The sequence below is a fragment of the Medicago sativa genome, chromosome 8, assembly GCF_051527215.1.
Source record: "Medicago sativa cultivar Bolivia chromosome 8, Bolivia_mono, whole genome shotgun sequence".
Lineage (NCBI taxonomy): Eukaryota > Viridiplantae > Streptophyta > Magnoliopsida > Fabales > Fabaceae > Medicago > Medicago sativa.
The window spans coordinates 18,078,647-18,106,338 of record NC_140756.1 but is presented as its reverse complement, the minus strand read 5'-3'; the positions used below and the strand labels follow the sequence as shown (position 1 = coordinate 18,106,338).

Below are 27,692 nucleotides of genomic sequence, written 5' to 3'. Positions count from 1 at the left end.
TATCTGGACCTTGATCAGGATGAGGAGGAGGAATAGCCCTTAATTTCTTCACTATAGCATTCAGTGCCCAACGCTCAATTTCCTCAATCCTCCAATCACCATTATTATCAACTAAATCAACCACCTTGTAGTGATGCATGTCAGCAGGAATATTAAGATGCATATCACTCACCCTCATTCCTTTATCTAGCCAACAATGATCCCATGCATGAACTGTCTCTCCATTCCCAACAACCCACATAGCCATATTGCTCAAAATTGGCCACAACTGCACTAACTTTTTCCAAAGACTTGAATCACTCGGCTTAGCCACTACCATATCCATCTTTAAATTCTCCCTGTCATATTTACCAGCTAACACTTTACACCAAAATGAGTTCTCCCCATTTCTCAAATTCCAAGCTAATTTTAGAAGACAAGCATCGTTCATTTCTTCTAATTTCTTCAATCCTAACCCACCCAACTGTTTCGGCTTCGAGACAACATCCCACTTCACTACATGTAAATGCCGGTGCAGTTCATCATCACCCCAAATAAAACCTCTTTGCAACTTCTGAATCTCATGAAGACACGATTTAGGAATAACACAACTCATCATCGGATAAATTGGAACTGCTTCAATAACTGATTTAGCAAGAGTCACTCTACCAGCAAATGAAAGATGCTTTGCTTTCCATGACACCAGTTTACTTCTCACTTGATCAATAATATACTGAAAATCTCTCTTCCTGTGAGTTTTTCCTATTAATGGAATACCCAAATACTTCCCTAAATCCTTGGTTTCTTTAAAGCCAGAGATATTTACCAACAATTTTCTAGTATTTACATCCACATTCCTAGAAAAAAATATACTAGTTTTTTCATTACTTACTTGTTGGCCAGATAAAGAGCAAAATTTATTTAGCACTTCACTCACACACTTCATCTGCTTCTCTGTAGCCTTCCCAAACAACAAAAGATCATCTGCAAACATCAAATGAGACACAATTGGTCCATTTCTTCCTGCTTTCATGGCAATCCACTCCCCATTATCCACTGCCTCACAAATAAGATGAGATAGCTTATCCATACATATAACAAAAAGATAAGGTGAAATAGGATCACCTTGCCTCAAGCCTTTCTTGGGAGAAAAATAATCTGCACGAGCCCCATTCCAATTAACATTTGTACTCACTGTCTTTACTGAGTACATAATAATATTAATTAACTCCGCTGGCAGCCCTACCTCCAACAACGTCATATGGATGAAATTCCAACTCAGCATATCATAAGCTTTTGCAAGATCCACTTTAACAGCAAAATAACCCATCTTGCCATTCAATTTAGTCATGTTGTGAATCATCTCTTGGGCTACAACTATATTTTCATGAATACTCCTACCCGGTATGAAACCTGTTTGATAAGGCGACACAATCCGAGCAATGCAGTCTTTTAATCTACTAACAATGATTTTACTCACCACTTTGTAAATGGAATTACAAAGAGAAATGGGTCTGAATTGATTCACAAATTGTGGCTCTTGAACCTTGGGAATAAGGCATATATCCGTGAAGTTTATTTCAGCAATATGACTCGGATTATGCCAAATACTCATAATAAACTGACAAACGCTGTTACCTACAGTGTTCCAAGACTTCTGATAAAACCCTGCCGGAAAACCATCTGGCCCAGGAGCCTTCCAAGGATCCATACTGAAAACAGCTCTACGAATTTCCTCATTACTAAAAGGGATCCGAAGCTGATCCAAATGCTTCTCATCAATACTTGGATAAGTGAGATTCGTTTGAAACCAATCACTAGTTTCAATATTTGTCGTGAAAAGATCATGATAAAATTGATTAATCATACCTTTCACTTCATCAGGTTTGTCCACCCAATTGCCATTAGCATCTCTAAGCATGACAATCTTGTTGCGTCTCCTTCTCTGCACCGTTTTCAAATGATAATAACGGGTATTTCTATCTCCATCCACCAACCACTTGGCTCTAGATCTCTGAAACCACATGAGCTCTTCTTGATGAAGAATTTTCGCCATCTCAACTTGAAGCTTCTTCTCCAATCTCAGCAAACCACTATGATACCTCCCAAGCTGAATTTGATTTTGAATACCATTGAGGCGTGCCATTAGCGAGTTCTTTCTCGCTCTAACACTATCAATAGAATGCAACTTCCACATAGGCACATCATTTCGAACATTTGAAAGATTTTGCACTACATCTGTTTCATTACTCCACGCATTCTTGATCATGTCTTTATACGAGTCTTCCAATAACCAAGCGCTCTCAAATCTAAAAGATTTGGGCGCTATATTAACCAAATCACCGTGAGGAAAAATGATAATAGGATGATGATCGGAAAAATCCAACCGTGCCAAATTCCTTACATAAGCATTAGGAAAAGCAACCCTCCATAAGTCATTACACAGTGCCCGATCCAACCTCTCATAAATACGACCTCCTCCATGGTAAATAGGCCCTCTCCAAGTAAATTTAGTGCCTACCATTCCGATATCTAGTAAATGACAAGAATCAATTCTATCCTTAAAAATATTACACTTTCGAATAGAAGCTGGAGCTCCCCCCTTCTTCTCGGAAACCATAGCTATATCATTGAAATCACCACCAACAAGCCATTTCTCTTGCATTCCTCTCGCAATTCGATAGAGCTCTTCCCAAAGAACTTTTCTACCATCTTCATTCGGACTAGCATAAACTGGGGTCAAGAACCAATCACATCCCCTTGAGAAGGAAACTTTCAGATGAATATATTGGAAATGTTTTTGAATGACCACCACATCTGCATTAACAATTTTCCAAGCAACTGCAATACCTCCTGCATAACCTCTAACATCTGTATAATCGTAACCATCAAAACCCAACAAGTTGAAGGACTTGCGTAACTTTTCAGGGTCAACTCTAGTCTCCATGATCACTAAAATATCTGGTTTATTTTTATCTATATACTGCTTGCAAAAACGATAGAAAGCAGTACTCGCAGCACCTCTACAATTCCACATCATAATTTTATTATGATTTAATGGCATAAAAACATGATATTATGCTTGGTTACCATGACCCCCTAGGCTAGCAACCCCAGGTGTCTCTTCAACAATTTCCATGTCCAAGTCTTCAGCGCCAGATATACCGTGATCATCTGCATCTTCAAACTCTTCCTTCTCTTCATTAATTTTTTCTTTTGAATCACGAGAGGTACATGTTTTTTTCTTCGGTTATGGCGACAAAATGAATAGAAGAGAATAGATACCCCAATAATGGATGGTATCCGCAAAGGGATGTTGGCAGGAGAAACAGTTTGATGACAGCCGACCACATTATAAGTGGTGACCATTGGAATAATTTCATACAAGACATGATATATATATATATATATATATATATATATATATATATGGGTTTGCTAGGATACACCCACTAGTTTTTATTAAGGTGTGTTTTAGCAAAGATATAACTAAAAAGTTGTTAAATACACCTTAAGGTGAATGTTGCTAAAACACACCTTCTAAAAAATAAGTGGGTGTATGTTAGCAACTCCTATAGACATTTGCTAGGATACACCCACTTATTTTTTAGAAGGTGTGTTTTAGCAAGTTATAACTAAAAAGTAGTTAAATACACCTTGAGGTGTAGCTTGCTAAAACACTCCCACATATAAACTAGTGGGTGTGTTCTAGCAAATCCCATATATATATATATATATATATATATATATATATATATATATATATATATATATATATATATATATATATATATAGTTGTTAACTTGGACCAACCTAAAAACAAACATTAAAGTCTAAGTTAACAAGTGTGTATCTTTATCTTTAGACATAAAAATTGAGTAAATCATCACTTTGGTCTCTGACTCTGCACTTCGTTGTCAAAAAGGTTCCTGACTCAGGATTAAATACAACGTAGTCCCTGAATGTGCACTTCCGTTATCACTTTAGTTCTTGATGTTAGATAATTTTGTTAACTGATGATGTGGCAAAAGTTTTATGCTGACAAAGAGTATGAGGTGTCACATGGACTAAAGTGAAAGTAGATAATGGCCACTTTAGTCCCTGAACCGAAAATTAATATCCTAAAAAATCAATATTCCTAAACCGAAAATCAATATCCTCAAACTCGTTCAAACGAAGTGTTGCTCTTCATCAAGAACTGAGTCATCTTTCTCAATGAAGTTGTTATGTGCTTGCGAGAGAGTTGCTGTTAGGTTCCCGATTGTGCATAGTTACTATCAGTTAGGTCTCTGACAGTAAACATTTACAGGTACAAAGTAGGCCTACTATGATCCTATTTTATATCAATTTATCAATTCTAACAATACGAAGAATCGTTTCAGGTTTTCAGGTCTGGTTATGAATCACATTTTTCCAAATTCTGTATTTGTTTACAGGGCCGGTCTAAGGGCCAAGCAACCCAAGCAAGGGCTTTAGGCCTCAAAATTTTGGGTACAAAAAAAAGGCCTCTAAAAAAATAATTTGGTTATAGGTATATTATATGACAGATAAATCACAGATATTTGCATAGCTTATTAACTGATTACCAAAAAGACCTCAATTACTTTTGGTCATGAATTCAAATTTTGGTCTCCACAAAATTGATTTTATATAAATATTATGTAAAAAAAATATTTTTAAAAGCACATTAAATTTTTTGCTTTAGGTCTTTTAATCTGTTGGGCCGACCCTGTTTGTATATCTTGAATTCCTTCTTCTTCTTTTTAATCTCAATGTTAACTTCAAATTATACTATTTCATTTTTTAAGAAAGATTATTTGCTTTAAGAATACATATTCAACTAAACTTCAATTGCTTATTTACCAATATTGTCTTGGTATATTTATCTGAACATGTGCATTTCTGCAGTATGATTGCATAACAAAAACTTAGCCACTTGATTCACTATTTGTGTTTTATATTAGCTATTTATGGTAATCACTAATATAACACCAAACATGTTATGTGAATTGTTAGCTAATATTTAGTGTTTGCTGTCACATTTTTAGGCATGTTGTGTGTTCATGGAATAGTAACTATTGCATGGAAGCATGATAAATGTTGTAGGTAGCAGTCATTGCATGGAAGCATGACAAATGTAGTGTGCCTGTAAATGTTTACCGGCGGAGACCTTAGTGATAGTAAGTGTTTATTGTCAGGGACCTAACTGATAGTAAGTATGCACAGTCTGTGATCTAACAATAAGTCTTCCACAACCATAGAACAACATCACCGAGGAAGATGACCCAATTCTTGATGAAGAGCAACACTTCGTTGGGACGAGTTTGGGGATATTGATTTTCGGTTCAGAGATATTGATTTTCGGTTCACGGACCAAAGTGACAATTTTCTACTTTCACTTTAGTCCCTGCGACACCTCATACTCCTTGTCAGCATAAAACCTTTGTCATCTAATCAATTAACAAAATTATTTAACGCCACGGACTAAAGTTATAACGGAAGTGCACATTCAATGACTACTTTGTGTTTAATCCTGAGCCAGAGACTTTTGTGACGTGCAGAGTCAGAGACCAAAGAGACCATTTACTCCATAAAAATTATTTGACATTAATTTAAGTTAGTGATAACTAAAAGACAAATATGTAAATTTAAATATGATGTCTTTTAATTTACATTCACTATGTTAATTTATACAAACTTTATTTATGAAACAAGAGAATTTACACTCACTATGTTTTTTTGTCACTTTATATATTAACTCAATTACAATATATTAAACCAATGTTTTGTCAAAAAATAAATAAAATTAAATCAATGTTCAAATCTTGACTAAAAAATATCCACATTTGATGATTTTCTTGTGGTGAGTCTACATTGTTTTGGCATGATTCTTGACCGGAGAGATGTATTTTAAGAGATCATTGTCGTACGTTATTTAATTTGCCTTTAGATTAAAATGTTTTAGGGACGAACCTCTTCAGATCAGATTGGGCTGGTAATGGGTTTGGCAGCACTAATTCAGGATGCTGAGGGGATAATAGTTTCTGCCAGGTGTTGGTATACTCTGATACTTTCTTTCTTAGAAATAGTAGAACATGTGGCATTATTGATGAAAACAATGTCCGACGCTCTTATGTAGATGTTGTAGCCGAGGACTGCCTAAGCGTGTGTTTGGAAACACGTTTGGAAGCTGAATACCACTTCCCAATGCACTTTCACTGTGAAAAGGCAGAAGTTGGAAAACATGGCTTCTACGGTACCGTGATTTTCTACCGTATTTTTACATGTTCCAACACCATATCAAACACACGGTATAAGTTGTGGCTTTTGACTTACAAGCACCTCTTATTTAAGAAAATCAGACTATTCAATTTTTTTTTTTATTATTTCTATTTCACTTTTCTATACTTTTTTTCTCTCTCATTTTATGAGTTCTTTCAAGATTCGTAATACATAGCATGGAACAAGATTACAAAATGATGATGAGTGCAAGTACATAGCATGGAACAAGATTAAAAATTAATGATGAGTGCAAGAACTTGGGGAAAAAAAAATAGATGGCAGCAAATCAATCAGTAAATATAAGGAAATTATATAGCGTAAAGAGAGTAAAAAAGAAACTAAAAAATGAAGAAAAAATTAAAAGGACATAAGGGGGGGAGAATAACAAAATGGAAGCCAATAGGATAATCTCTTTGAAGAAAGTGCAATAAAGCAGTTTTGGATGTCACAACTCGATGACTTATATTTTTTCCACCTTATGAACTTCTCGCATACGTTTTATTTAAATTTTAAAATCTGAAATATTTCAACATGTTTTAGAAGGTTTTATGAGATTTTTTATGCTCTTTGAATTCTAAAATCTAAAATGTATAGAACGTGTGAAAAGCTCGTATAATAGAAAAATAAATAGTATAACTTTATACCATGTTAAAGAGCATGATTGAGTCCAACTAAAAGAAAATAAATCGAGAGAAAGATGAATTATTTGAGATTAGTCAAATGAAAAATATGATACAATTATGATGTGTTTGATCTGCTAAAAAATGAATGACATGATATGACAACTTCAGTTGTAACTGTTTGTTTGTAAAATTGTTTATGGGACAAGACAAACGGGAGGCAAGAGACATGGCAAAAACATAAATTTTCGACCCTTACTAAACCACATCACAACTTTTTGTTCTACGCACAAGTTATCTAAAATCCAAAAATAGCTTTTTATCCATAAAAAATTGTATAAGACAAAAAATTATTCAATACCGTAAAAGTTTGTCATGTGTTGTTATGTTTTATGTTGTGATATTTTGTCTTGTGCTGTTTTATCAAGTGCATACGGTTTATAGGAACAAGGTTTTGGATTCATTTAATCATAAAAGAGTAAAATAAAAACTTAAAGAAAACGCAGTCACATCATGGGAGAAGCATAGCTTCAATGATTTCTTAATTATTCATAAAAGTTTATATATATTCTTAGAATGTTAAAAGGATCCAGATCTCTACTCACATGTCCATCTGCACCATTTTTCTTTTCTACGTCTAATTAATATCCTAGTATTACATAACAATACATGCATTCTAATTAACCGTCCTTAAAATAAAAATATACACATTCTAACCGAAAAAAAATACATAATACATGAATCATAGTGACGGAATCACTACGTAGCTAGTATGTATACAAAATCGAGACAATAATATTATAAACTATATACGTAGAGATTGTAAGTAACATGGTTTAGATGAAGGTAGAGAATATTATTAAATATTAATTATTGTTTGAATCAAAGAAGGATTCAACAAAAGAAGAATCAAACTGGTAGTTGCAAGCATCCATGTTCAAGAGTTGCAAGTATTCATCATAGAGTCTATCTAATGTTCCATGATCACCACAAGTGTCCAAATATGACTCACATTCCATCTCTAATCTTTCAACGTTGACTAAGTCATAGTCATGCCCAAATCCGTCATTTTCTCCCATCTCACCAACCTCACAAACAACGTTATTGTTATTGTTGTTTGTCACATTTTGTGTTCCTTCTTTTTGTTGGCTACCATTTGATGAATTTGATTCATATGTAAATGAACCACTATCCGTTCTTGGTAAATTTAAAGCTTTTATTCTAATAGCTTTTGGTAAATAAACTTGGATTTTCTCTTCTTCTTTATGATCATCATTATTTATACCTTTTTTCTTGTCACTTTTCTTCTCCTTGTTGTTTCTCTTCTTCTTTTTGTTGTTGTTCTTTTTCTTGGGTTGTTCTTGTTCATCATGATCAGTTGTAGCATCACATGTTTGTTGATTTCTTTGCATCTTTTTAAGGAGATGTGTGTTCCAGTAGTTCTTTATTTCATTGTCTGTTCGTCCTGGTAATCTTCCAGCTATAAGTGACCATCTATTTCCAAGAAGTGAATGTAATCTTATTATGAGATCATCTTCTTCTGGAGTTATGTTACCTCTCTTTATATCTGGTCTAAGATAATTCATCCATCTAAGTCTACAACTTTTCCCACATCTAAGAAGCCCTGCAACAAATTAAGCACATAGTTTATTTAATATTTAATAAAAACATACTATACTATAACTTGAAATTAAAAGAAAGAACGTATAAATGAAATCACTACAAAAAAAATAAGTTTTTTCTATAAAAAAATACACCACTAAATAATTAAATCCACGGCTAAAAACAAAAAGGTAAGTTAGCAAAAATCATGGAAAAAGATCATATTTATTATTACATCTGAGTGTTAGAGATGTCAAAGTTAACTAGAAATAATTTTTTTTTATTTTTATTTTTGTAGGTTAATCTACTTTTTTGAAGATGATTAAAGGTAGGACATGAGAGATTAATTTGAGAAAATCATGATTTTTTTTTTTTGACAAGAGAAAATCATGATGTTATTAATTATACATATATAGTGAGTATATGAAAGAGAGATTAAATGGATAAAACTCTTACCAGCTTTTTTGGGAAGTGATTTCCATTGGCCTTCACCATGAGCTTGAACATATTTTGTAAGCAATGCATCTTCTTTGGTAGTCCATGGACCTTTGTGCAATCCAACTTTGGCACAACAAGGAGCTCTTCCCATTTTTTTGTTTAGGTTTTGTTTTGTTTTTGCACACTCTAACTTATAAAGTGGAAAAGCAATTAAGGTAGAACTAGAAGGTTCCTCTCTCTCTACTTAAGAAGCAAGAACACCTAAAGATCTCAACACTTTGTTCTCCTTATATAGGCAGTCAAGCAGCCCCTTTTTTGTAATTATTTATTAATTTTAATTTATTATTTCCATGGCATAACAAAGACAAATTGTACCACAGTAGACAGCGGTGGCTAGCTGCTATTATCTTTTCATCACATACATTTTCTCTATATGTAGTATTATTTATATTTATATATTGGGTCATGTTAACCGGTGCCCCCGGGGCACTGGTTAAGGAACCTAAAAAAAGAAATTTTAAAATGAAAATAACACTTTTTATGCTTTTGAGGAGTTGACAACGCAAGTTCCAATGCAATACTTACTACATTTGCTTTCTTAACCAGTGCCCCGGGGGCATTGGTTAACATTACCCTTATATATTCAATATTGTGGTTTCTCTCAATATTTATATATGTATTATTTGATAACAAATGATAATTTTATATATATATATATATATATATATATATATATATATAATTATATTTTTTATTACTCAAATATATATTATATTTTTGTTAATAAAATAAATGAACTCATAATCCTTTTAGTGTTAGAAAAAATTCATTTGAGGATCTTGACATAATGATTCTTGATTCTAATTATACATGTTATATGCAAGTGTGAGTTATATATCCAACATCAGATAGAAAAGTGGAGGTTGGACACTTTATAAGTGAGAGGACCCATAAACTCATTGCCTTAAGGTTTTGGTTAAGAGTTTGGCGTCTCTCTCACTTGTGTGGTTGCTCAGGCCTGGATGTGAACGGTCCCCCGACTTCCCTCGTGACCCAACAGTGGGATCAGAGTTGTGGTTCGACGATCCGCTTGAGGGGTGAGCATGATGAATTGATGGACTCACACTTGAAGGAAATAAGTTATATATCCCACATCGAATAGAAAAGTGAAGTTTGAGAACTTTACAAGTGAGAGAATGCATAAACTTACTGCCTCAAGATTTTGGGAAAATTGCTCTTCTCCCATCAAGATTTGCTCATCCCCATACAAACTGACTAAAATACCCCCAGCGTGACTTAAGTCACGCAGAATGCAAGTCAACGTGAGTTAACTCACGCATAGTTTAACACCTTCGTGACTTAAGTCGCGCTGGTTCTGTGTCCACTACCAGAACAGCAGAAACACATTTTTCCCTAACTTTCTTCATTCATTCATACATCTATTCCATCATTTTCATCCATGTTTTCATCATTCATTCAATCATTCACAATCATTTAATCATTCATTCATTAATAATTAACACACACATAATAAAACAAAAATTTAATCATTCATCATCCATTCCATCATTTTTATCCATGTTTTCATTCATTCAGTAATAATTAACATGCAAACCAAATATCTAAAAACCTAAAAATGTAAAATTTCTCCAAAAAAATCAAAAATTTAAACCCAAAAAACCAATGCAGTAGGATAAGCAACACTTGTTGATTTGGTTGAGTTTGGTGAAAATCGAAAAAAAAATGGGAGATATTTCGTATTTTGAAGGTTTAGAAACCAAATGATTATGTTTCTGACTTTGTTGTTCTATAACAGCATGCACCGTGACTTAACTCACGCTGGATTTATAACCTGTGTGAGTTAACTCACGCTAGAAGTACCGAGCGTGACTTAAGTCACGCGGGGATACTTCCGTCCATTCAGTTGGGAGGGAGCGTTTTTCAATAGGAGAAGAGCAATTTTCAGATTTTGGTGTGAGTCTCTCTCACTTGGGTGGTTGCCCTGTATGTAGACGGTCCCCTGGTGACCCAACAGTACCATAAATTTGTAATAAGAAAAAAAATGAATTTTTAACATAGATTTCCTTTTAGTGTTTTTAGTTCTTTATTTGCAAGAATTTTCTTACCTATTTACCTTCCTTTTGTTGTATCTTTTGATGGTGAATATACTTTTTATACAGGCACGGATCTAGTGTGGGGGCAATGGGGTCAAGCGACCCCACTTGCCTCCACACGTGTATTGTATTTTTAACCCAAATTTAAATATATATCTAGTTTGACCCCTCTTTATATAATATTATTGTCTTTACATACTCTATTTATTACATATAAAATATTACAAAACTAAGAAGGATCCTAACGAGTGTTCTAAGAACACTATTTAATAAATCAGAATAAGTAGTTTTTTTTATAAAAAGTTGTTATAATTATTATATCAATACAAATAATGCTTATTTTTAAGATAAAATTTTCTTTTATGAAATCTTTAACCAATTATCTCAGAGCATATCGTTAGCAAGACCATACAACTATTATTATAATATAAACTATTCTTATATTTGTTGAAAAATGTTGTGACTGACGCTACGTTGGTGGTGAAAAAATAATAAATTATGGTTATATTATTTATACCCTGCTAGAAATGGACAAATATTTAAAAAAAAATCAATATTTTAGGGCAATTATAAATATAACTTGTATAATTTTCGCACGCTTACGCGTTTATAAATTTTTTATTATATAACTTGACCCCACTTATTAAAATCTCTGGATCCGTCACTGTTTTTATATGGAGCAAAAGTTTCTTATGAATTTTTTCCCTTGTGTATCATTTGTAGTTATATTCAATATTAGTAACTACACATTTTCGTTATGAATAGAGAGCGTAGGGGTTTAATGTTTTGAATTTCAAAATAAACCACATTTTGATTTTAATCGTCAACATACCAAACAATCATCACATTAAACTATATCTTCAATTTAAACCCCACATATTCAGGGGCGGTTCCTTTCATATAGGAGGGGTACAGCTTTGGCTACCCAAAAAAAAAAAAAATATTCTTCAATCGGTCGGTATGTATTTTTATTCGGTTACCCTAAATAATAAATATTGAGCTACCCCAAACAAATTCAGTTGTAAAAAATTAGGATAAATAAGAATGTAAAAATATTACTACAGAATTGATAGATTTATTTATATTGATTTGATACTTATAGTCTCAATAACAATTATAGAGAAAACTTTTCAACAATAAAAATTATCAAGACAATAGTCATAATCATAAACAAATTAAATGGACAAATAAACTTATTGCAAATGACCTATTAGTTTACATTGGAAAATACATTATTAATCTATTTAGTAAACACTCAATTATGGATAAAATTGGTTTTCTGAAATGCATTTTGTCCAAATTTTCTAATAGCCATTGTCAATTTCTATCCTTTGTTGTTGCTTTAATTTACATCCCATATAATAAGTAAAAATTATTGTGATTTTTTTTTTCATGTATTGATTAATTTACATATTGAATTTGTTTTTTAAACTCTACTAATACTTGCGATTTTTAAGTTAAGTTCATAAGATTTTGTTTAATTTTATTCCTTAATTTTTTTGTTATAGAAATTAAATGCAAGACTAAAAATATTTTTTTTTGTGAATTTTATAAAAATCGAGACTAAAAGTTTCATAAAAGTTTGTAAGAACTAAACCTTAAAAATTACATAATTTATGAGACTAAAAACATACTTATCTTTCAATTTAATATGTTGGTTTTAATTTATTTTTTTTATAGTTGGTCCCTCCATAAACTTTTTGCTAGCTTCGCCGCTGCACATATTAGTTACAAGGACCAAGTAGATAAACTATTAAAATAATATAATATTTTGGGTTAATATGATTACCATATAATATTAGCGGTTTTTGGTTTACCTCTGTGAAAAAGTTGTTTAAATTTCAACCATGTAATTTGACGATTCTTTGGTTTTGGACCTTCATGAATTTTTACAGTACAAAATTGATAATATGTTATGGGTGTAAACCGAAATTTGCTCAATTTACAAGGGATGAAAGTACCTTAAATTTTGAAATTTGATGCCAAAAAGGTCCAAAACCAAAGAATCTTCAAACTACAATGTTAGAATCTAAATAATTTTTTTTACAGAGAGGTAAACTAGAAACCGCTAACATTGCAGAGGATAAACATACATTAACCCTAATATTCCAATGAGAATATCATCCTAGATGTTGCAAACACTACACTTCAGTTATGTTTTCACTATTAGGATTGATTACATCAAGTACAAGTCTTACAAATCATCCTAAGTGAAAACGATTGGAACATTCTGATGGTCAGAATGTTCAGCTCTGCACATGCTTTATACTGTGAAGAGTACAGTAGGTGAAAAGTTAAAAAGCAAAGCAAAAGTGAAGATCATGTCATAACCAACTAGAGATGGACACGTATGAGATTTGGTACTATACAATATCAGACAAATCTCATAGAAGCATGAGTCTGGAGCTGCAGATCCACTACTCTCTCTCTCTCTCTCTCTCTCTCTCTCTCTCTCTCTCCCTCTCTCTCTCCTGCACACAATCCAATGCAGATCTGGAAAACCTTTATCCATGTAACATTCTGATGTTTGTACAAAAGTCATAACACATGAATAAAGCCCAAAAAGTTAAAAGACACACATTGTATAAACCCAGAAACTCATCATACATTCATATATGATGAACCCAGATAAAGATCTTGATGAACATCAACATTCTGATGAAGAAAACAACAACATTCTGATGGTCAGAATGTTCACCCAGATTTTCTAGTAAAAGTTAGTGTGGCCCAGGACACATGGCACAAGACCATTGGTCACCCTTCAATGGCTACAAGAGCCCAAAAACTCTATAAATAGAGATCAAAGGCTCAACATTACTTGCACCATTGCAAAGCATACAAGAAAACAACAAAGATTGTTTGAAGCTTTAGCATCCGAATTGATCATTACAAAGATTCCAAGAAGTCTTTCTAAGTGTAAATCAATTCTCTTTCTCTTATCTTTTCAAAGATAAACTGCTCCCTCCATTCTTCTTATCTTGTCTGATTTCAATCATTCAAACACTACTCAAATTGTAAAGAGAGTCTCATCTAGCTTTAGGGGTACTAAAGTGTTAGTTTGAGCAAAAGTTGTAAAAGTCTAAGTGGGTAATTTAGCAAGAAGGTGCAAGTCTGCTGAGGCTTAGAGAATACAGATGTTGTAACTGTTCAGGTGATTAAAGATTATAAGGTGCAGGATTTGAGAGGTTATCTCAAGCATCATAGTGGACACTCTCACAAGATTGTGAGGAGTGGACTAGCCCATATTGGATGAACCACTATAAATCTTTGTGTCTTCTTTCTCTTCCCTTTACTCTTTTAAATTCAGTATATACTATACACACAGAACACATTTATTTGATTAAAACAGTTTTTGCATAATCTGCACAAGAACGTCAGAACGTTCTGAAGCAATTTCACTAACTTAGCTTTTCCAAGTTAACTACTTGAGAATTAATTTTAAGTTGCATGTTAATTTTTAAAGGGTCATAATTCAAACCTCCCTTCCTTGTGACTATTTTATTTAGTACTTCAGGATTCGGTTGGATCAGGCCAACCCATATGACATCTCTACCTACATAACATTTTTGCATTTTGAATATTTCTAATACTTTATTGATATAGCTTTTTTGAGACAGTCCTTACAATACTTAGATTTATTACAAAATATTTCTTCCTAAGATGCTTCCCTCATATCTTTCACTTCAAACTTATTAAAAACAAACTTACTTAAATCACGTAACAAAACAACATCATTGGTGGTAATTAAGTATGTTACCAAAACATATGTGATCATTTTTTTTAGGAGAAAGAGAATAAACTGAGACACAAAGTTAGGTTTTTGGAGAATACCAAAAGGAGGCGGCGGCACGACCAAGGGATGATAAAGAATTGAGGAGCAACACCATCGTGGTTATTTTACTTTCCATGTTATTTATTCTTCTCTCTATGTCTAGCTAAATTCTCTTTGATTAGGTTAAGTAGAAGATCTTCTTTGTAATTGTTCAATCATGTAACTTCAATGTTATTTATGCGTTAACTAATGTTCATAAATTGATCTAAACCAAATGAATATTAACCCTAGCTTTGGTAGCTGAACTAGTATAATTGTTCAATTATTGCTTAGCATCGACATATTATAAGGATAATTGTGTACTTAATTTGTCGTTTTTAAACTTTCATGGTTATGGGCACACTTAAGACATTAGGGAGAAGTGACTGTTAAATAGAGTTAGTGACCAACGTATCGACCTAGATATTGTGATCAAATGTCTTATTAAAATCAAGTAATCAATTCAAATTGTATTCATAGTTTGTGGTTACTGAATAGTTCAGAAAAAGGAATCAAATTAACCTTATCATTCTTCATAACTTGATCTTATCCCTTTTATTTCTTTTATGCAAATCAAACTTATTGCCTAGAGCAACCCCCTCCCAATTTTCACATCCTAATAACTATTAATATTGTTTAGTTGAAATTATGCAATTCGTATGGAGGCGAATTTTTATAAATTTTACTACTTGTCGACACACTAGTACACCTGTTAGTATTTTTTTTCATATGATTTTCTCTACATAACTATACAACAAAGTGGCATTGTTAAACTTGATATACTACTAGACTTATATTCTGATTCAGTTCATATATTAACTTCTTTCATTCACACACCAAATTTGTGATCATGTAGTGAAAAATCCTTCCGATAATCTAAATTATTTTTAATTGACAATATAACTAATTGCATATTATGAACACAAAAAATAGCGCAGCACGCTCACCTGTGCGTACATACGGGTATCTCTTGTTATAATCCAAAAATAACGTATGAAGAAATACACTTGGCATAATTGGTTGAGGCAAAGGGACATGTGGCTAGTGATCCTAAAATCAAGGAACTTTGGATTGTGCATAAATAGAAAAAGGGTGAGCAACAATGGGTATGAAGAAAAATTATGAAGTCTCTTCTCTCTCTTTGACACTCTTTAGTAGAGTAATGACTTAAGTCTTTATAATTAGTCTTCTTTTATCTCTTCCCCCTCTTCTTTAAAGTTTCTATATACCAAGAACATCAATTTTAATTAACTTCTCAACTATCAATTTTACTTTTGAATTAATAATCCAATTACATTTATGATTTATCCGATTATCATATTCTTTTGAGAACCCTTACATCTCGCTAGTTTATAACGAAAATATCAATTTGTTGGATGAATTTCCTTTTTGGCAGTAGTTGATTATCGGAGTAAAATATTTAAAAGGTAAAGATATGCTTTCTCTATCAATAAAAAAATTGTAATCATCTTTAAAAAGAAAAATAGAATAAAAGTCGTGATATTCTATCGTAATTTTTTTATGATACCACGTGTATCATATCCTATTATAAACAACTTATTTCGAAGCTAATTGATCGATTAGCATACTAACTGAAGACATCTTTAAGAGTTCTGTAAGAGAAAAAAACAAAGAGACATCCCCAAAAAGATATTCTGATCCTCTCATTTAATGATTTTGTTCAGACTTTGTGGGAGCATGATACATGAAGGGATCATTTTATTAGACTAAAAACAATCATACAAATAAATTTAATTAGATTTTACATGTTCACTCAACATAAAAATATTATATTTTTATCAATAAACATTCTCTCGTATATATGTTGTTCAACATCAATTTTTTCTTTCAATGTCAAGCTTCTAACTCGCATTTACACATAAATACATTTTACATAAAAAGTTAGGTGAGAGTTCTTACTATTAAATTTTTTAATCCTCATAGGTTCATATAAAATATGTTGGTAAATTTTAGTACTGTGATAATTCATGTAACTTCCACATGTAAAATCTCCTCCACGTGAGAGAATCAAAATATGAAGGAGAGATCTCTCCCATCAAAATATTCTCACACGTTTTTTTACCCAGCTTCCAAATTTATAGTATTAAAGTATATCACATCAAGATTAATTTCATTGGTGTTATTACACACACGTTTCATTCAGTAAGATATTTTTGCATATTAGTCTGTTATAGTTTTTATAGCTCCATATACATCAACATGGAAGAAACATGCAACTAGTCTAGCTTTTTTTTTTTTTTTTTTTTTATAGAAGGTGAAACAAGCTTAGTGATGATGTATTCCATTACATTGAAGTGTAACTTATTAGGACTAAGAGAGAGGTGAATAATCAACAGTAATCCAGTCAAAGGATCCATGGCGGTCCTTTTTAAATGTGTGAGGTGTTTTGTTTTTTTTGAGGAAATATGTGAGGTGTTTTTCTAATAATTTTTAAATGAATTCAAATTAAAAAGACAAGCTTAAATTGTATTTTTTTGTCAAGACTTAAATGTGTCTTTTATTACAATCATTTTGTACATTTTTTTTGTCAAGAAATCATTTTAGTCGTTAAATATGTCTTTAGTTAATTAATTTGATTCTCAAATATAGTATCGATTTAATCGATAAAAATATTAACAAAAAATATATTAAAAAATGAGTTTATAGTTTTGCTAAATTCATGTATTAAATAGTGACAACACATCACACACCTAATAACCTATATCTTTTTAGAAGTCTACATGTGATAACACTTGAGAGAAATATATTGTGTCCATCATGCATGCTTGCAATGGCGGAGCCAAGATTATTATAAAGTCTGGGTAAAAAAAAATTGCAACACATTTATAGGGGTTTACATAAGAAATTGCAAACAAATAATCAAAAATCTAAAGAAATTGTCCAATTTATAGGGATTTATTAAAGAAATTCAGAGGAATTTACATAAGAAATTGCAAAAAATTTGGGTCAGAGCCCGGGCAAGTGCCTGAGCTCGCTGGACCTTAGAACCGCCAATGCATGCTTATAACGATAGATTTAACAAACTTTAATAAACCATACATGAGTTTTTTATATTTGGCTACAATCTTCAATAAGTGTGCCAAATTCGGATATGTCTTATTTTGATTGATTAATTCCATCCACCTACAAGCTTTAAAATACATTATCAAAAAGTTTCTCCAACATCCACAAAACAGCTTAAAAATTTGCATTTAAATAATAAAAAAAATAGAGAATGTGTATATTTTTTTGGAATACGTCACGTTGAAACTAAGAGCAATTATTACGGCTATGGCCTTGTTAGAACAAAGTTCACCAATTTTTTTTGACAGAACAAAGTTCGCCAATTTTGAAACTTAACACATTAAATTAAGTTAAATATATTTGAACAATAGAGACATGTTTATCAGCTTGTGGACTAACTATATATTAATATTACTTTTGTTTGAGAGGACCTATATTAATATTACTGATAATATGGTTGTATCTTCGAGCACGAGCTTTTTACTTTTGACCATCTTAATCGGATTTGAATTAATTTTGTCGAAAAAAATTAATAAAAGATAATCTCGATCATTTTTTACAACAACAATCAAGTTTTATTTCATTTTGTGTGATGTAAAAGTACTAATCAAGTTGAAGGAATTTTTTTTTTATCATAACAGTATAATTGATGATGTTGTATGAGATAGAGTGTTAGAGGCAAAACTAACACGGACACAAATTCAATCGAACAAGTCGTTGTTGAAAGTGATACCAAGAACTAAAGGTGCAAACAAAATGTAACTTAGATTATAAATTTGAAAAATAAGTGTTAGTTTATTTGGAACCAAGTAGTTTGGAGATGGACAACAAACTTCCATTGTCCATTTGATTAGAAGCTATGAAATTGATCACTTCTATGGCAGTTATATCACCCCATTTTTTAATAGCGAAGGTGCATCTCTTTTTAAACGACGCAAAACCTTGCACTAAAAGATTGATGATGGACTTTAATTTAAAATCAAGGTTAGCAATTTCTTACGAAAGCATTTTACAAAAATAACGATCTGACTCAAATTCCACATGTTATAAATCATTTTTAAGAAATGAGTTTTCAAATCAAATCATATAGTTCGTAAAACCTAAAAAAAAATGTATAAATATTCATTTCTCATGACAATATATGTATAAATATTCATTTCTCATGACAATATCAATGATCAAAATAGATATTTATCAGAAAAATATTTCTGATAAATATTCATTCTCTAATGAGTTTTTATTGTCCTTAATTTTTTATAATAAATTTGATGAAAACCGGAAATATTGTTTTTCAAGGCACTAATATTTAATGTAAAAATATTTGTCATTCAAAAAAAAATTATGTCAAAATAAAATAAAAATTAAACGTAAAGTAATAAATGTTGTGGAATAAAATGTAAAATAAAATAAAATGTAGAAATAAGTCAAAATAAGCATAATATTAAAATAAAATAAAAACAAAATTGATGATGATGATTTAAGATAAGAGTAAAGTAATAAATGCTGGCAAATAGACATCTTGGATTATGAATGTGTGGAAGTGTTATCATTATAGTCCAAAAGATATATCCAAATTACAAACACATCATTTTTTTTTTTTTTTTGTTAATAATTTTGTCCCTCAAGTGTGTTTTTTATTATTCATTTTAATCTTTAAATGTACTTTTGTTAATTAACTTAGTCTATAAAATTACATATAAACGACATTTAAAGTATATTTAAAATTTTAATACATACAGAACTACAATAAAAACGCCTCATGCATTAAATGGACAAAATGATTTATTTTTATTTTATTTTTACAAAAAAATGATCTAAATGATTGACATATAAGACATTTATATTCATATAAAATACCTAAGAATTTTTCCCTAAGTATTTGACTTGACCACATCATTCTATGACTTCAAGCATCCACAATATATTAGCTTTAGTCTTCCCTGCCACTCTGTTCTTTGAAAATCAAAATAGGTGGCTTTTTTAAATTTATTTATGTATACACAGTCAAGGATTTGACTTAATAGTGTCCTTACTCCTCTTGATAGTGGCCTTACTCCTTTAGTCGCTTCATTCACATTTTTTTATAGCAAAAGATTATATCCAGTAAACAAAGATAGTGTGATCCATTCTCTATCCATTGATTCTTTTCCAATTTAAAAATCAGACTTTTTCATTGCAATTTTGTGTGCTGTTTGACAAATTCTTCTTATTTACTCATCAACAAAATATAAGTAGAAGTTGCCCATGTAAGTTGCCACCTATCAAAATGTTCATTTGTTTTTCAATATTTATAACATAAATAATGAAAGACAAATGAATGATTTTGATTAGTGTTAACTCAAATGAGTAACTTCTATCTACCTTTTTTTGTCAAATAATCTAGTTGTTTGAATTTATTTTTTAAAATAAATGTCTGGGGTTTGAACCCCGACCCATATATATAACATTGCATCGTCTATGTCAACTGAGTTATGTTCACTGGATCTCTATCATTCTTTTATTGATGGGTAATATATACCAAAATCAATTGTAAATTAATTACTACTAACTATATATATACCAACAAAAAAAAATCTACTGCCTATAAAAGTCCGTTTGTCTTTAAAAAAATAAAAATCCGTTTGATCATCATATTGTGAGAGAAAAAAAAAAACTAAACCCCTCAAAAAATAAAAGACTTCTAAATAACATTTGCGTCACAACTATACTTTTGAAAGATCACTAATTTATTGGAGACAATACTTTTTAGTGAGAGAACAAAATTAATTATTCAATAACTATCAACCCGTGAGAGTCCCATATATATTGTATGAGACTTCGACATAAAAAATGTTTTCTTTTTTGACCCAACATAAGTGGAATGAATCTCCCTCATTTTACTAGCCAATTTTGTAGATCGAGTAAGACACAATTCAAATTTTTTAAAAATATTATAGTATATTCAATCTTTTAAACTATTCTCTATGACTATCAAGTTACTCGAGTTATACTCCAGACTTCGTCTTCTCGATATAAGATGTGTTTGTTGAGAGTCTCGTATTATTATATTTGTATAAGATATGATATGAAACATTGTTTATAAAATACATCCCACGATTTAGAAGATGATTTTAATATAGGGTTGATTTAGACTGAATCTAATTTTTAAAACACCTACCCTAATTTTATTACGCATAGATCTATCCTTGATTGAAAAGTAATAAGATAAATACACCACACGGTTTAACAAAAAAAATTATATTTTGATCGCGCTATCATATATAATGCTAAGTTGTGATGACGACGTTTTCCTTTTTATAGTTACCTACCAAATACTACGACTAAGTACACTCGTTAAGCATTTAATTGATTTGATCTTTTCTTATATATATACTGTAATAATAATTCAAAGAAAACAAAATTCGTATGTTTCCAAGTACATTATGATGTCAAACATTGTTTTGTAGTCCACCAAGTTGATGGCCTGCCATATTAAATTTCCAGTTGAAACTAAGGATCTTTCAAACACAGCATAGTATCAAACAATTAATTCCAACTGATTATGTAAGCTATAGTTATATCAATCAAGAATTGGTCGAGTATTGAACATCTCAACCGTGAACATGTTCTTGAGTTATATTGGTCCTTTATTATAACCAAATTGAAGTTTTGGTCCCAATTTTAAGAATCAGTTTAAGTTTGTTTTTTCTTTCTAAAATAAAATTTTGATCTCTCTCATCTTATTGTTTGATTACATTTTTAATGATATGTCTAATTGACGTATCAGCACTTACTATACATATTTTTGCTGACAAGAGCCATAAATGAATGAGCCAAATGACAAAAAATTAGATAAGGTACCAAAATTTAAAACACAGTTAAATTGGAGACCAAAATGGAGGACAAAAAAATCAGTTTTTCAAATGAGAGACCAAATCTTCATATTTTTAAATTATGTGGAATAAAAGTGCATTTAGAAAAAAAGGAATTGCTCCCTCAAAAAAAAAAAAAGGGACTTGCTAACAAGTCGTCAGAGAATTGTTTAGGGAACCCTAAAAAAAATTGTCTTGAAAATACAAGTCAAACACATGCAAACGTCATAACTATATACTCCTTTAACATGCTTAAACAATGCCTTAAGGGAACTTGTTAGCATTTTCCTTAGAAAAAAAACACTATAACATGTTCCAAAATCACAAAAAAGATTCATAGTTTTTGAAAATTAAATCGCTTGGTTGAACTCAGAGATTTAAGGAGGTAAAGAGTTAAGGTCCAGGGTTCGAATTCTAACAATGAGAGAAAAATACTAACATAACTACTAACATACTAGCATTTGCCGTTAAAAAACTTTTTTTTTTGTTTGAACAAAGAATCCTCTACCACGCGCAAATGCACAGGATACCCGATTTAATCTATTTTCAATTTGCTAAGGAAACCAAAATAAATAAGTTATTATATCAGGTTTTAATTTAGTGTGATGAGACCAGATGCGTTAATTTCAGACCTTATTCTACCATATCTCGCTAGTTAAGAAAAATTATATATCTTGAATATGGAGTGGTTTAGAAACTAGCAAAATATAATAAAAAATAATTTACTCATTTACAATACAAATATAATTTAAATTAAGAAAAACTGAAATCGAATAAAATATAAATTTTTTAAAAAAAAAGAATTTGATATTAAATTAAAAATATTAATATTATCAATTAACTTCAAATTATTGTATGATTTTATCACAATGTAATCTTGTCATTTTATATAATCTAAAAGATGAATAATATATTGAATTTGTTATATAGAAGATTGGTCTAGTGCCCAGACACACACACATAAGTCCGTTTGTCTTAACTAAATACATGTTTGATTCATAAGAGTAGAGGATATTTTTAAAACTAAATTACTTTTTATCCTTAAAGTCTTTAATTTTAATCTGACTTCCTCTTCTCCAATGTTTCTACCTTGCTTGTTTCATCCCTTATCTAATTGTCCACCACTCTCTCTCTCTCTCTCTCTCTCTCTCTCTCTCTCTCTCTCTCTCTCTCTCTCTCTCTCTCTCTCTCTCTCTCTCTCTCTCTCTCTCCCCTCCCTCCCTCCCTCCCCCTCCCTCCCTCCCTCCACAACTCGCCTCCGACATGACCCTGCCTCTCTTACTTCTCTCCCTAGTCCCTCCTATCCTATTTCTCTCCCTCTCTCCCATTGCACACCGCCACCCATTCAACTTCTTTTGATCATGTTATCCTTTTTTTTATTTTGTTCATGAATGTAGAGATGTCAATGGGTATCTGTGGGTACGGGTAGTATGATATCCGTCTCCGCCCCGTTGGATAAATATGGTACCCGTTCCCGTCCCCATACCCGTGCGGGTATCTCTATACGGGAAATCCATGGGTATTTAGATACCCCCGGATATCCGCGGGTACCCATATTTTTTTTTTTTTTGTACAAAGAAAAATTCAACCTTTAATTACCCACAAAATTCAACCTTTAAAGATCCATACATAACATATTCCATTCAAATTTCATAATTCATACCATAATCCAACAAAAATAAGGATTCTTACATAATCCCAAGCAAATTCATCATACCAAAAAAGATTAAATCAATTCAAATCCATAAAACAGTTAGAAACCCTAAAATTAGTTTATTCCTCTAAAATTAGAAAGCCCTAAATTCTAAAATCATAAACAAGTAATCATTCTAAGGAGAAGAAGAAAAGAAAAGAAAAGAGGTGAAGAGAAATTTTTGATGCTCTTGAAACCACACTCATATATATATATATATATATATATATATATATATATATATATATATATATATATATATACATACATATACACACACACACACATGAATATTGTAGTAATTTACGTAATTTATTAACGGGTACGGATACCCGCGGGCACGGGTATCATCAAATCTATGTTCGTGTCCATAAAGTAACGGGTAGTTAAATACCCGTTTAATATATCCGCGGGTACCCGTTTAGCTACCCGGTCCGTGCCCATGACGGATTTTATCCGCGGATACCCGCGGGCACGGATTTTTTTGCCACCTCTACATGAATGTTTCCAAAACATGCACTTTGATTTTGCTCATATTTCAATCATCCAAGTTCTACTTAATATGAAATCTTCCAATTCCAAAATCTGAGAACGACAAATTGATCATCCTAGTTTGGCAATACAATTTGTTGGAACAAAATATGTTTAACAATGAACCTCAAAGAGTTTTGATGATAACAAGGTATTAAAAATTGTAAATTGGACTAGCTAATATTTGTTCAAGTGTACAGGACCATAGTTAAAAAGTTACATCATTAATTGGTTCTGAATGAGCAAATAAAGAGCAAATGAAAATGAAGCTTAGACGATTCTGAAGGCAATACGCTCCTGAAAGTTGAAAGCGCTCCTGAAGTCAAGCTGCTCCTGAAGATAGTAAAAGCGCTCCTGAAGAAATAGTGCTCCTGAAGAATAGTGCTCCTGAAGACAAGAGATCCAGAAGCCACATCATCAGAAGCTGAAGAAGCTATATCATCAGAAACTGCATCATCAGAAGCTGCATCGTCAGAAGCTGCATCATCAGAAGCTGCCTCATCAGAAGCCATTTCACCAAAAGCTGAAGATCAACTGGATTTGCAGAAGATTCAAGATTGAAGAATCTACATTGCAAAAGCTGTCTATTGGACTCGAAAACACAGCAGAAAATTAGTGGAACTTTGCAACGGTCATTTCAAAGGTGTTTGAAGACATGTGCTTGCAATTTGGACGAAAGCATTGACATTGTACTATTGTACGAACTGTACAACCACCTTCTCCACTACTCTGTTTTGTGTCCACGCTACAAGACAAGAAAACAGCTTCAGAATACGGCTTCGCCTGCAAAGATGTTCCTTTGGATAAGGAATGGATTTCAAATTTGTTCTTCATAGGACAACAACCAAATCAGACAAAATATCATTGGTGAAAGATCAAGCTTCAACAACAACTCTTTGGTGAGCTGGCAATTTCACAACGTCTCTTTCACACCTCTATATAAAGGAGTGAAGACTTAGAGTTTTGGTAATGCAAGAACGCTGAACGAAAGACTCACAACATTTTTACAAGTACCAAACCTCTGCTGAAATTGTTCTGCATTCACTTAGAATTTCTGTGTCTCAAAGTCATATCTTAGAAATTCTTAAGTCCATTGAGTATGTATCTGATTTATATTGTGAGCACCTCTGATTGTATATCAAGTGTTCAACCTTAAACAATTTTCTGTGTAATTTTGTTTAGTTAGGAAGTCTCTTGCAGTTGTGCTTGAGCAGGAAGTCTCTTGATTGTGTTCTTGAGCAAAGGAAGTCTCTAGCTTGTGTGCTTGAGCAAAGGAAGTCTCTTGCTTGTGTGCTTGAGCAATTGTAATCAGATATTACTCTTAGTGAAATCTCCTTGGAAGTGCAAGGGGGACTGGACTACTTCCGGATTGTGGAAGGAACCAGTATAATTGCTTTGTGTCGTTCTTCTTCTCTCTCTCTGTTTTATTCCGCTGCATTTAGATTCTGATCATCACTTCAGAAGCTGTCTCACTTAGCTTCTGATCAGTGTGTTCAGTTTTTAGGAGAAACGAAGAATTTTTCAAAACACAATTCAACCCCCTCCCCCCCTTCTTGTGTTTTTCTCACCTTCACAATTAACTAAAACGTGTTATACTCTCTTCAATTGTTTACGACTTCTCCAATTTGAGCAAGTCCTATAATAATTGGTATGCACAACATGATTTTCTGATGAGTACTAATTTAGCTACCCTTAATCAAGAATTTTTTTGAAATTAAGTTCTTGAATGGGATTTCATCTTATCATTGGATAAGATACATAATTAAGGAACTTGTTGCTCTTGGTTTACCAGTCAACAATCTTCTATCGATAATCCGTAACAGGAAAAAACAAAATAGATAGACTTCGTTGTATCGTTAAATCATAGATGGCAGATATATGTTGGTCATGGTCTCTTCTACAATTCAATTATTCCTTATTTCTGCCAAACTTGTCAAATTACATGCAACCTTTTAAGAAAACCGACTCCATGATGAAATTCAAAATATAATATATTTGTTTCACATTTAAAAATGTTGATTGAACTCAAATTTAACTTTTAAAGTGATTACTATAATGGTATAGTTTTATGACTTGAACTGATTATTTTAGGTATAACTAAAAACTACTCAGGATCAATTTGTACTAAACGTTACTATGATTGAAGGTAAACGGTGAAAGAATTAAAATCTACAAATTCAAGAGAAAAATAAAATAAAATGAACATAATGGTAACTTCTAACAATTTTGAGTGTTTATGATGTACATCCAAATCATAAAAGAATAAATAAGATTATTTAGTATTTATCTACTTCCCATAATTCATATCATGAGTTGAAAAGTAATATATGAAATCAAAATAAACAAAGAATGGGAAAATGCAGGTTAAATCATGCATGATTGCAAAATGTTCTTGAAAGTTATGGTCAAGTAAACAATGTATCAATCCAACAAAACAATAATCAGTCTATCAAATCGACCACACCTTGCATACTACAATTTTCTACAACAAATCTGAGTATAAAAGAAGAACATAATTAGTACCAAAATAAAAGTATCTGATAATAAGAATAAAAATAAAGGGTGTCTACTGTCTAATAGGGACCAAAAGGGTTTACCCTTGGACCATTATCTAAAAGGTCTGTATTACGCGTACCTAAAATGGTGTAAAATAGTAATTATCTTGTTACAAACCAAAATGAGTGTGCAATATCGATTATTAAAAATTTACATTAACCAGTCATTATTATAAGTAAAAAAGTTATTCTGATTTTGAATAAAAAAGCTAAAATTTGAGCATACAAAATTAAAAGAAGTCATTACCAAAATTAAATACCATTAAACAATCATTTAAATATCGATGGAAGCTATTGATGCGATAATGGTTCTTTTTTTTTTGTTCAAAAATTGCTCTGAATAAATTGTTGATGAGAGCTATAGATGTTACTCCCTCCAATCACTATTTTAAGAAGAAAACCCAAAAACCATCATAATCAATCTAATCATTAATTTTTGTAATTTTTTAAATATTTTTAAACATTAAATACATCAACTAATATTAAAAAGACAACAATTGAAAAAGGGATAGAAAAGTCATTTAAATAAATGAATTAGTTTAAATTAAATTAGCTTAAGTCACACACACATATAGATAGGAACTTTTGTTTTAAATTCTATGTATGGAAACATCTTCAATCGGTTTACATTGAATTGATGTCCTAAACTTATTCCTAATTCTATGTATGACTACACAACTTTTTTTTATAAAAACTTACTCACTCATTTTGATTGCTTAACCATGTCTTTGGGCACTCTGATTATAATTACTCATATCACTAATGAAAAAAGTTTTTAATTTTAAACCATAATTAAATCAATTAAATCAATAAAAATACAAATATATGTATATGGAAATATCATTTGAATTGGTTAACATTAAATTGAAGTCCAAAATCCTCATAATTTATTACTATTCGTTCAAAAAATTCATGTTGCAGTGAACCATTTTACGCACGTCAATACACAACTTTATCATTAATATCTTTAATTATCTATAGCAAAAAATCATAAAATTTTGATATTTTAAAAATATTCATTGAGACAAATCGAATATTTATAGATACATCTTATATGCTTTTTTTAAAGGTACAACAATTTACTTGCCAATATTTTTATTTATATATTTGTTGAAAAAATTAAAAAATTTGATCAAGTAAATTATATAAACAGTGCATATTGTGAAACTCCGACATGTATTTATAAACGGA

General features: G+C 31.4%; 1 protein-coding gene across 1 annotated transcript; it reads right to left on the bottom strand.

The window, feature by feature from the left end:
- Positions 1-7,717: 7,717 nt before the first annotated feature.
- Positions 7,718-9,185, bottom strand: LOC146897483 (uncharacterized). The gene is made up of 2 exons (XM_085733021.1): positions 8,941-9,185; positions 7,718-8,506 (listed from the first exon to the last, which is right to left on the bottom strand). The coding sequence occupies exons 1-2, from the start codon at positions 9,071-9,073 to the stop codon at positions 7,749-7,751; spliced, it is 891 nt and encodes a 296-aa protein (XP_085589147.1). The 5' UTR covers positions 9,074-9,185; the 3' UTR covers positions 7,718-7,748.
- Positions 9,186-27,692: the final 18,507 nt, after the last annotated feature.

Coding starts and splice junctions, on each gene's coding strand:
- LOC146897483 (XM_085733021.1), bottom strand. CDS start 9,073: ATGGGAAGAGCTCCTTGTTGTGCCAAAGTTGGATTGCACAAAGGTCCA. Junction 8,507..8,940: donor ATCACTTCCCAAAAAAGCTG/GTAAGAGTTTTA, acceptor AATTTGTTGCAG/GGCTTCTTAGATGTGGGAAA.